We start from the raw sequence: 12,360 nt of genomic DNA, 5'->3' as shown, positions 1-12,360 counted from the left end.
GAGGGTTGCCGCTCAAAGCTGACGTCATCATGGCGGCGCCCCCGTGGGATTCTGGGAAGTGTAGTTTAGGGAGGATGAGGCGAAGACTTGAGGAGAGACAAGAAATAAATAATAATTCTCATTCTCATTATTATTATTACGGTATTATTAATTTCCTGCTTCTCCTCAAGGCTGCTGCTTCTTTTTCCTATTATTATTATTATTATTATTATTATATTATAATAGGAGAAAGGAACTCCCAGTCCAAGCATCCCCATTGACAGATGGCCATCCAGCCTCTGTTTAAAGGCCTCCAAAGAAGGAGGCTCCACCACTCTCTGAGGAAAGAGTCTGTTCCACTGTTGAACAGCTCTTACTCTAAGGACGTTCTTCCTAATGTCCCTCCAAATGTGGCAGAGTCTCCTTCTGTGGTCCAAAACACACTGCAGAGATCATCTAGTTTGAGACCACTTTAACTGTCTTGGTTCAGTGCTAGGGAATCCTGGGAATTGTAGTTTATTGCGGCACCAGAGCTCTCTGACAGAGAAGGCTAATTGTCCCACAAAAGTGCGGTTTCCAGAATTCCTTAGCACTGAGCCAGGGCAGTTAAAGCAGTCCCAGACTAGATTATTTCATTCTGGAGGGTGTTTTGCACCTCTGTTTAAAGGCCTACAAAGAAACTCCATCACATTCTGAGGAACATTAGGATTTAGGAAGGACTTCCTGACAAGGAGAGCTGTTAAACAGTGGAACAGGCTGCATCAGAGAGTGGTGGAGTCTCCTTCTTTGGAGGCCTTTAATAGAGGCTGGATTGCTATCTTTGGCAGTGATTTGATTGTGCATTCCTGCATGGCAGAATGGGCTTGGAGTGGATGGCCCAATACTATCTATGATTCTATGAGTTCAAAGATATAGCTGTGTTAGACTTTCTAAACACTGCTGAGGAAGTAGACTGAAGTCTACGAAAGCTCCTGCTGCCAACGTCTTTCTTTAAGTTAGTCTCAAAAGTGCAACAAGATCTCTCCACATACTGGTTCCATGAGTATGTTCCACTGTCGAACAGCTCTTACTGTCAGGAAGATCTTCCTCATGTAGAGGTGGAATCTTTTCCTGTAGCTATCATCCCTTGCTCCATGTCCAGGACCTAGGAGATTATCACACACAGACAGGATAGGGACAGGATTGCTCCCCTGTCCTTATCCTGTCCATGACAGCAATTGCGCAAGAGCCTTTCATAACATAGCACTCACTGATCCTGTCATTGAAGCAGCATTCCATTAACGTGAACCCCCATGAACGTGAAATGTTGGGCAATGCCACTTCAATGCCGGGACAATATACAGGAGCAGCGCAACATTATTTGAAAGGCTTTTGTGCGATCGCTATCACTCATGCTTTCTGGACAGGACAATGTCTGGATAAGTGTGACGTTGTCTGAAAGTCCTTCCTGCGATTGTGCGGGAAGGACAAGACGTTGATGTCTCATCTCCCGTGTGATAATCACCCTGGGAGATTATTAGTGTCTGGATTATTACGAGATTATTACTATATACTATATTATTGTTATTATTATTATTATTATTATTATTAGCAAACTTATTTTCTGCTGTGTAAGAGAATAGGATTATATTATTATTAATAATAATATTAATAGGAGATTTATATTGTTATAGATTCTTATTATTAGGAGACTATTATTGCATATTATTATTATTATTAGCAAGCTTATTTTCTGCTGTGTAAGAGAATAGGATTATATTATTATTATTATTATTATTAGGATATTATTATTATAGATTATTATCATCATTATTAGCAATCTTGTTTTCTGCTGTTTAAGAGAATAGGATGATATCGTCATAATTATTATTATTATTAGGATATTATTATTATTGATTACTATCATTATTATTATTAGCAAGCTTTTTTCCTGCTATTTAAGAGGATCATCCTCATCCTCATCATCGGTCTCTGGAGCAGCAGAAAACAAGCTTGCCCCATCGGGGTCCCTGCCATCTCTATGATCCTGTGAACCCGCAGTTGCGAGGGCTGTCCGGCAGGGGCCGCTGTGGCGAGAGCGGTGGGAGCGGCAGAGCGCCGTGTCTGCGTCGAAACGCCCCGATTGTTTTGCAACCATCTTAGTGGGTCCCCTGTGCTGCTGCTGATTCTGATTCTGATTCTGCAGTAGTCCCTGGGAGGAGAGGAGGAGGCAGAGACAGAGGCAGGTAAAGGGGAAGGGAAGGGACTTCTGGGTGCAGAGGAGAACTGGGGAAACTGGACCAACTCAGGGTCACCAGGAGTCCTCCTTTTCCCGGGCATGTCCTCTCATTCCCACCTTCTGTCCAGGAGAAATGTCCAAAGTGTCCTTCATTTTGAGCATGACTCAGAAGCATGGGTTAATATTTACGTGACTGTTTTTGTTTGGGAATGACCTCCATTTTTGTGTTTAGGACAGGGTGGACCAGACGTCCTCCTTTTCCCGGGCATGTCCTCTCATTTCAACATTCTGCCCAGGAAGAGTGTCCAAAATGTCCTCCATTTTGAGCATGGCTCAGAAGCATGAACTTATATTTCGATGACTGTCTTTATTTGGGAGTGTCCTCCATTTTCCTGAAATGTCCTCTGTTTTGCAGCGCCTTGTCCTCCTTTGTAGTTAGGACAGAATGACCAGACATCTTCCTTTTTCCTGGGCATGTCCCCCATTTCCACCTTCTGTCTGGGAGGAATGTCCTGAATGTCCCCCATTTGGAACATGACTAAGAAGCATGAATTTATGTTTCTATTATTATTGTTTTATTGTTATCTTTTTGGAGAAGTGGGATACAAATTATTATTATTATTGTTGTTGTTGTTGTTGTTGTTGTTGTTTCTATTTTTGTGGGATGTCCCCCATTTTGTGGTGCTGTGTCCTCCTTTGTGGGTGAGGACCTATCTGGTCACCCTGGACCAAGAGTTGTCCTCCTCCTTATATCTGTCAATGTAGAACAACTGCTTTTGACTATATGGCTTTTTTTTGGTATGGGTTTGCTATTGAAAGTGTTTTTGACTTCTGTTTTAAAAACTGCTTTTTTATACCTGTTTCCTTGCATTTCTCCTATTGAATGATGAGCTGCTGCCTCCAGAGAGCTTCATAGAAGGTCCCTGCCATCTGTGTAGCCTCTTGTTGGTTTCTGTATCTCAGAAATCACAAAAGAGGAATTCAGATGGATAGGTCACAAGTGGAGGGAAAGAGTCAGAAAAACTAGAGCTCAAGGCTTGCTAGAGAGATTAAAAACCACAGAAGGCCTTTTTTTGGTTGTCTCTAGCAAAAGAACAAGGATATGGTAGGGCCGCTGCATGGGGAATATGGCAAAATAGTAACCAGGGATAGAGAAAAGGTAGAATTACTCAACGCCTTCTTTGCCTTCGGCTTCTCTGAAAAGGAGAACCATGGTCCAAAAACACTGCAGAAATTATCCAATTTGAGCCAACTGCATTTGCCCAACTGCATCAGCTACTCTGTTTTCCCAGGCTGAACATGGGTCCAAAAGACACTGCAGAAGTATTCCAGTTTGAGACCACTTTAACTGCCCTGGCTCAACACTAAGGGAATTCTGAGAACTGTAGTTTTGTGACACATTGCGCCTTCTCTGGTGGCGCAGTGGTTAAATGCCTGTACTGCAGCCACTCACTCACAGACCATTAGGTTGCGAGTTCAGTACCAGCAAAAGGGCTCAAGCTCCACTCAGGTTTGCATCCTTCTGAGGTCGCTAAAATGAGTACTCAGATTTTGGGGGCAATTAGCTTACACCGCTAAGGAAGTGCTTAAGTGCACTGATAAGCAGTATAGAAATATGCTTGCTATTGCTATTGCTATCTGTCAGAGAAAGCTCTGGTGCCACAATAAACTACAATTCCCAGAATTTCCTAGCACTGAGCCAGGGCAGTTAAAGTGGCCTCAAACTGGATTATTTCTGCAATGTCTTTTGGACCCATGTTCAGTCTGGGAAAATGAAGCAGCTGATGCAGTCAGGGAAATGCAGCACAGACTAGGTAATGAGGTAGTACAGGAATATCTGGCTGCTGTAAATGAATTCGAGTCTCCAGGGCCAGATGAACTACATCCAAAGATATTTTAAAAACTGGCAGAAGTAATCTCAGAACCACTGGCAATCATCTCTGAGAACTCCTTGGAGAATAAAAGAAGTCCCAGCAGATGTTATCTACAAAAAGGGGAAGAAAGAGGACCCAAATAACTACAGCCCAGTCAGCCTGATATCAGTACCAGGAAAGATAGATTCTAGGGGAGATCATTAACAGTCTGCAAGCACTTAGAAAGGAATGCCTTGATCACTAAAAGTCAACATGGATTTCTCAAAAACAAGTCAAGCCAGTCTAATCTTATCTTTTTTTTGATAGTTACAAGCTTCGTAGATGAATGGAATGCAGTGGAAGTAGCATATCTTGATATCAGTAAGGCCTTTGACAAAGTCTCCCATGATATTCTTGCAAACAAGCTAGACAGTGTGACTGTTACATGGATTTGTAATTGGTTGACCAACTGAACCCAAAAGGCGCTCAGCAGTGGCTCCTCTTCATCCTGGAGAGAAGTGACTAGCAGGGTGCTGAAGGGTCCTGTTGTGGATCCATTGCTATTCTACATCTTTATCAGTGACTTGGATGATGGAATAGAGTGTTTCCTTATCAAATTTGCAGATGACCCTATGTGTGTGTCCATACTGCAGAAATTAATCAGTTTGACAATGCTTTAACTGCCATGACTCAGTGCTATGGCGTTGGGGGTTTTATAGCAATATCTAGTCTTCCCTGTCAGAGACTTCTGTTGCCATAACAAACTGCAAATCCCATGATTTCATAGCATTGAGCCATATAAGTTAAAGTGATGTCAAACTGCTTTATTTCTGCAGCATGGTAGCAACCCAAGTTAGGAGGGGTGGCTAATACTCCAGAGGACAAGGTTGGAATTCAAAATGACCTTAATACTGTAGATTAGAAAGCTGGGCTAGAACTAGCAAAATGAATTTCAACAGGGAGAAATATGAGATACTGCATTTTGGCAGAAAAAAGGAAATGCACAGATATAGGATATGTGACACCTGGCTTGACAACAGGATATGTGAAAGGGATCTAAAAGACCTAGTAGCCCACAAGCTGAGCATGACCCAACAGTGTGAAGCAGCAGCTGGAAAAGCCAGTGCAATTCTAGGGTGCATCAATAGGAGTATAGTTTCTAGATTGAGAGAGATAATAGTAATGCTGTATTCTGCATTGGTCAGACTTCACTTGGAATACTATATCTCAGCCACACAATTCAAAAAGGATATTGGCAAGCTGGAGCATGTGCAGAGCGGGGAAACCAAATGGTAAATGGTCTGGAAACCATGTGCTACGAAGAGCAGCTTAGGGAGCTGGGTGTGTTTAGCCTGACGAGGAGAAGGTTAAGAGGTGAAATAATAGCCATGTTTAAATATTTGAAAGGATATTGAAGATGGAGCAAGCTTGTTTTCTGCTGCTCCAGAGACTAGGACATGGAGTGATAGATTTAAATTATAGGAAAGGAACATCCACCTAAACAGTAGGAAGAACTTCTTGACAGTATCAGCTGTTCAACAATGGAATACACCGCCTTGGAGTCTCCTTCTTTGCTGGCTTTTAAACAGAAGCTGGCAATCAGTTGGGAGTGCACTGATTGTGTATTCCCACACAATCTGTGTTTCTATTATTCATGCTGGTGTGTGACAAGGTGTTGGGAAATGGCCTTTCTCTGAGTAGATTATTTACTTGTCCAGCCAGCCTGTTCAGGTGGCTGTTAAATGTTTTATTCCACTTTTGGCATAAGGTAAGACACTATTTTGAATTATCATAACATTTTTCTTAAAAGTAAGATACTTTGATGCCAAGTCACAAGGTATAGGAACATGTAAGAACAGAGGGAGCTGGTTTATAGGGAGCAGGACTGTTGATCCACACATCCCAGTATTATCAATTCTGACTTGCAGCAACTCTTCAGGAATTCAGGCAGGAGTATTTTCGAGTCCCGTCAAAAAATCTCTGATGTTCCCTGGTGGCCTACCATCCAAGCGTTAACCTGATATGATCTTGCTTCACTTCCAAATCCAGATGAGACAGGCTGTGTTCAAAGTGGTATGATGCTTTGTGTTACAGATGTCTCTTCTGTAATCTCCAGGAATCCTCAACCCAAGAGATAGCAGAATTTCATCTTGGGCTTCATGAGTACCATGGAAATTCACAAGGTAAGCAGCTTTGTGTGGATCCATCTGTTTTGTGAGAGAGAAGCAATGCTAGACCAGAAAAGGAATGCATGCTTCATGGTTTCCTTTTTGCCTGTGTGAAAGCAAATAAGGCATCATAATTAGCTTGACTAGGAATATAGGGTGTATTGAACACTGCAAATGTAACCCAAGTTTTAGTGTAATGGCTTCTTCAAGTCTGTTTAATACCTCAACAAATCTCATCAAGAATACCCTGTGATGTGTTCATCTTAAGTCAGAAGCAACTTCAAGGGACAAAACAAGGACAGTGAGCCTTAGAGATCTGGGAGTGGAAAAAATGTCTACAGCTGTGTCCACACTAACAATTTATCCAGTTTCAGATCTATTGAAAAAAGGCTATTAGGTGGGCTACCTAAAATGTGGCTGTGTGTGTATGTGCCTCCAAGTGTCCTGTTAACTTAACGGCAGCCCTATGAGCCATGCATTTCATAGGGTTTTCTTAGGCAAAACCAGGACTGACTCTGGTTAGTTTCCAAGATCAGAATGTCACTGTACTACCATTCTATTTCCAAAACAGCACAAATTTCTAATACATTGGGTGTAATTTTACTTACTGGAGCTCTTGTAGAAATATGATTTTAGGTTTGTCAGCCAATTAGAAACAAAGTACTTTATGGTAATTGTGACTAAGTCTTGGATAAAAAACAGACGATGTTGCTAGAACTTTGTTGAATAAATGTCATTAGCAACATTTTCACAAAGGATACACATGTGCCTGTCATGTTGCCCATAGGCACATGTGTTATCAGGTGCACTCAAGTGGGCTACGTCTATAATCTATCTTCACAGGCTCTATTAAACCAAAGGAGGCCATAAGAAGAAAATCTGAAAGAAAAAGGATGTGATAAGAGAGCAACATGGAGGTAGCAACATCTGTAATAATTGCACCTTCGTCTGTATTTCTGTGCAGCTCCTTCACTCACTGCAAGCAGCATACTGTAGTCCAGTGGTTCTCAAATGCCCCACACCCCTAGGAAATGTTTGAGTAATATAAAAGTAATATCACATTTGAAGATGAAAAAGTCTAATTTCTAATTTTCAAACCACATACAATAATGCGGGAGAACAAATTGAACTTTTAAAAAATAAGCTTTTAACTTAGGGATACAGACGGGGGGAAAGGGATGGCGAGATGCCGCCTCTTTTTGCCCCTGACAGAGGCCGCAGCAACCAAACGGTGTGGCCTCTGGGAACCCTAAAAGAATGTGTTCCTGGCGGGTTTTTCTTCAGACGCATGCACTGATGATGTCCGTGTGGCATAGCACTGTTTGGATGCTGAGCTGCGCGTACGTCATCATGGCGTCCCCGTGTGGATGGGAGCAAATAATTATGGCGCAGCAGGGCTCGGGAGCATGGGGATGCTCTGCTCTACCAAGCCCTAAAACCAGCCCCAGGATGGCACTTTCTGCCCATTTGGGCCTTAGTTCATAAAATGCAAATCTAAATTGAGCAATTAGATTCTAATTGATTCAGAAAAAAAATGAGCGATGACTTGTGATTCGTCATTCAAGGACACAAGTCGCTCGTTTTGCACCCCCTGAAATTCCATCTCACATCCCTTGGGGCTTTGGGCACCCCAGGTTGGGAATCCTTGCTGTAGTCTTATCCCATCTTGTTTGCCAGCATCAGGCAATGGAACAAAGAGAGAGTAACATTTTGAGCCTTGTCTTTTGGTCTTTAGCAGCAGTAGGGAGCTGTAGGATTTACAGATGTTTTGGATTTCTATTCCCATAATCCCTTAGCTAGAGACCCAGTATAGAGTAGTGATCTGAAATGTTAGATGGAGTCTGGGAGAGACGAAGGCAGTGGCAAATGTAATCTGAACAAATCTTGCCAAGTTCATGATACATTCATTTTAGGATTGCCATATGTTGGAAACAACTTGAAGGCACAGAACAGCAAATACCTTTGCTTTTGTCTGTGCTAGCTGGGGCTGATTGGAGTTGAAGTGCAAAAAGATATGGAAGGCCAAAAAGTTTGCGACCTCTCCTTAGCAGGATGCTGGGGGCTTCGGTTAGCCCTGTTCAAGTCCTGGAACATTGACCAAGTGTGTAGTGACTTTCCCAGTTCTTCAGAGGTGACATTGTTGAATTGTGGTTTGAGTGTGTTTTAAGAATTAAAAGTGTTGTCTCTTTCAGATGCAGGTGGTTTTTGAGGACGTGGCTGTGCATTTCACTGAGCAGGAGTGGGCCTTGCTGGATGTAAACAAAAGAGCCCTCTACTGGGATGTCATGGAGGAGAACTGCCAGCATGTGATTTCACTGGGTAAGAACTCTTCCTGTGGTGTTCTCCTGGGGGGACACAAACCATGGGCTGTCCAAAGGCAATGTGAAGTCGAAGGCTTTCATGGCTGACATTCATAGATTTTTGTGGATTTTTCAGGCTATGTGACCATGTTCTAGAATCCATGTCCAAAGGCGCTTGGGCTCTTTTTAAAATGATCATGTGAAACAAGAAAGCTTTTGTCAAAATAAAGGAACTGGAGTTAATTGGTCCAAATCTTCAAAAATAACGAGTGTTAAGCTTTAACAATTACTAATTAGTAAGGTAATTAGAGTTACTAGTGATATGACATGGTGACATGTCAACTACTTTTTTAATAGAACAAAGATGAAACTCAACAAGTTTTGCATATTATTTGAGGGGAGGGCTAAGATTTTCCATGCTTTTTTGAAGTCTTTGGTTAACGTCATAGACAGTAACTGTAGATTATTATTATTTTTATTATTTCTTATCTGTTTCTCCCCATGGATCAAGGTGTGGAACAGCAACAAATAGACAGTGTACAACATCACTTAGAACACATTAATTAAAAGATGGAACGGTAAAAAAGAACAAATAAGGCATGCACATTCTTAAACAATCCACAGTTAAAATTCAGCATTTAAAAGTTAATAATTTAAAAATCATCTGGATAAACCTGCTGGAAGAGACTGGTCTCCAATGCGGTTTTAAATTCAGGTAGCATATCCAGCTGTCGCATCTCTTCTGGCAGATCATTCCACAATCTGGGGGCGGCTGAAGAAAAATACCTCTGATTGACAGTTGCCAATCTAGTCCTGACTGATTAGATTTAATTAATTAATTAATTAATGAAGAGCTCTTTACCATTTCACTAAAGCATATTTCCATAGGTTCAGATGTGACTGTGGGACAGATGTAAACTCATTGCTGTTATATAGTCCATTGATTCTCAACTTTAATCCTTTAGATGTTTGGGACTTCAGTTTCCAGAAGCCTAAGATAGCATGGCAAATGATCATGGATTTGGGGAGTTCAAAACCTCTGAAAGGTGAAAAATTGAGAACTACTGATATAGCCCACCTTATTCCTATCCCTGTTCCTATCCTGAGACTCAGGTCAGGTAAGAAACAGTGGTCATGAGTGGTCACTGTTAGGTTCTCTTGAGTCCCACTGATGATAATATTGAAACCACAGTATTTATGGTGATACTTACAAGGCGGAAGAAAATATTTATTTTTCTTTTATCCTATTTATTTATTTAAATATTTCTATCCCACTCTATGCCAAAAGATGTAAGGGCAGCATACAAATAATGTCCATACAAAAAGATTAAAATGGGTTATTGCTTGTTGTTGTTGTTATATATCCTGCCTTTCTCCAGTAATGGGACTCAGGGTGTCTAACAATTTTAAAACAATACAGATTAAAAATACTACAAAAGTTAAATGAAAGTATAAAATATACAATGAAACAACCACATATTAAAACAACTAAAAATGCTACATTGCATTAAAAACAATAAAAATAAAAAACTATGCACAGATCCTTAAAAAACCTCAAAACCAACACCACACAACATTAAGAGCCCAACTTCAACAGTTTGTAAAGGCCTGGCAGCAAATTGCTACTAATATACAGCGCACCTCCAGGCTTTTGAATGGAATATCTGTATCATCCTGTGATTTTAGAAGGTACCTCCAACATCTGGACCAGATAGCAAAAAGCAGAATACTAGTATTAGGCTTTAAGCTGCTTTGTCTGATTTTCATAAAAGAAAACAATGAGTTGTCAAATCAATACATGACGGATGCTTTTCCTGTAATTTAAAACATATTATTATTATTATTATTATTATTATTATTATTATTTCCAGGCATCCTTCTTACTTTGACAGACAGCAACTGTTCATCCCAGCTTCCTTTGACATCATCCTGTTTTTCAAACAGCATGGAGTTTCCCCAGGTATGCATAATTTAGGAGGGTGTTTTTCTGAGAGAAGACAACAAACAGCCCAGAGGTTGGGAACATGATGGGCCATAAATCCCCAGAATCCTATAGGCAGGATTGGCTGAGGTATTCTGGGAATTGCATTCTTACCTTTGTTGGAGACATTTGGCAAAAAGAGCAGTTAGCTGGGCCACTTCTGCAGTAGAATGTTCCCTACTTTTGTACTATTTTAGCATGTAGGGCTTTCCCAAGGAATTCTGGGATTCGTCATTGGAAATATGAACAGTAACTTCATTTGCCTTTACACTTTTATGGGATGATAAATGCCAGGGCTGAAACTGAGAAGCTAGGAAAGCCAGAAGGCTTGCTAGTGAAATGAATATAAGACCTTAGTGTCTGCATAGGTCTGCACTGCAAATGTAGGCCATTCTCCTGTTTGCTGCAAGAAACTATGTGATGGATTATATAAGAAAGGGTAATATTCTTCAGTTCTGAAGAAATGTGTCACAGTGGAGGTGGAATGTGATTTATTTGTAATCATTGTACAGGCTGTCTCTCCCTTATCCAGAATTCCAAAATATTCCAAAATCCAAAATTGTCTACATGGGTGGCAGGGATATTGACACCTTTGCTTTCTGATTGTTCATTGTAGACGAACTTTGTTTCATACACAAAATTATTCAAAACATTGAGTATAAAATTACCTTCAGGCTATGTGTATAAGGTGTATATGAAATCCAGATGAACTCAAAGTTAAATGTGGGTCCAATCTCCAAGATATCTTTTAATGCGATGCAGCAGCTAAAAAGGCCAATGCGATTTTAGGCTGCATCAATAGAAGTATAGTGTCTAGATCAAGAGAAGTAATACTGTCACTGTATTCTGCTTTGGTCAGGCCCCACCTGGAATATTGTGTCCAGTTCTGGGGAACACAATTCAAAAAGGACATTGAGAAACTGGAATGTGTTCAAAGGAGGGCGACTGAAATGGTGAAGGGTCTGGAAACCATGCCCTATGAGGAACGACTTAGGGAGCTGGGGATGTTTAGCCTGGAGAAAAGAAGGTTAAGAGGTGATATGATAGCCCTGTTTAAATATTTGAAGGGATGTCATGTTGAGGAGGGAGCAAGCTTATTTTCCGCTGCTCCAGAGAACAGAACCTGGAACATTGGATGCAAGCTCCAGGAAAAGAGATTCCACCTCAAGCTAGGAAAGCCAGAAGGCTTGCTAGTGAAATGATATAAGACCTTAGTGTCTGCATAGGTCTGCACTGCAAATGTAGGCCATTCTCCTGTCTGCTGCAAGAAACTATGTGATGGTTATATAAGAAAGGGTAATATTCTTCAGTTCTGAAGAATGTGTCACAGTGGAGGTGGAATGTGATTTATTTGTAATCATTGTACAGGCTGTCTCTCCCCTTATCCAGAATTCCAAAATCCAAAATTGTCTACATGGGTGGCAGGGATATTGACACCTTTGTCTTTCTGATGTTCATTGTGACAAACTTTGTTTCATACACAAAATTATTCAAAACATTGAGTATAAAATTACCTTCAGGCTATGTGTATAAGGTGTATATGAAATCCCGTGAATCAAAGTTAAACGTGGGTCCATCTCAGATTCTTTTAATGCGATGCAGCAGCTAAAAAGGCCAATGCGATTTTAGGCTGCCTCAATAGAAGTTAGTGTCTAGATCAAGAGAAGTAATACTGTCACTGTATTCTGCTTTGGTCAGGCCCCACTGGAATATTGTGTCCAGTTCTGGGGAACACAATTCAAAAAAGGACATTGAGAAAACTGGAATGTGTTCAAAGGAGGGCGAATGAAATGGTGAAGGGTCTGGAAACCATGCCCTATGAGGAACGACTTAGGAGCTGGGGATGTTTAGCCATGGAGAA

General features: G+C 41.0%; 1 protein-coding gene across 6 annotated transcripts in view; it reads left to right on the top strand.

The window, feature by feature from the left end:
* Positions 1-2,082: 2,082 nt before the first annotated feature.
* LOC121923968 (zinc finger protein 436-like) overlaps positions 2,083-12,360 on the top strand; it is a 17,446-nt gene continuing 7,168 nt past the window's right edge. Inside the window, exons 1-5 of one of the 6 annotated variants that reach the window (XM_042454943.1) lie at positions 2,083-2,200; positions 6,167-6,233; positions 8,411-8,537; positions 9,484-9,636; positions 10,390-10,478. In XM_042454943.1, coding sequence (XP_042310877.1) covers positions 6,210-6,233; positions 8,411-8,537; positions 9,484-9,636; positions 10,390-10,478 — 393 coding nt within the window. In that variant the 5' untranslated portion in view covers positions 2,083-2,200; positions 6,167-6,209. Of the gene's footprint in view, positions 2,205-5,438; positions 6,234-7,061; positions 7,136-8,410; positions 8,538-9,483; positions 9,637-10,389; positions 10,479-12,360 lie in introns of those variants that run through there. The other 5 variants (XM_042454945.1, XM_042454944.1, XM_042454946.1 and 2 more) reach the window with 5 other exon arrangements.

The sequence above is a fragment of the Sceloporus undulatus genome, chromosome 2 (genome assembly GCF_019175285.1).
Source record: "Sceloporus undulatus isolate JIND9_A2432 ecotype Alabama chromosome 2, SceUnd_v1.1, whole genome shotgun sequence".
Lineage (NCBI taxonomy): Eukaryota > Metazoa > Chordata > Lepidosauria > Squamata > Phrynosomatidae > Sceloporus > Sceloporus undulatus.
The sequence above is the reverse complement of the archived record's forward strand: the minus strand, read 5'-3'. Positions and strand labels throughout refer to the sequence as shown.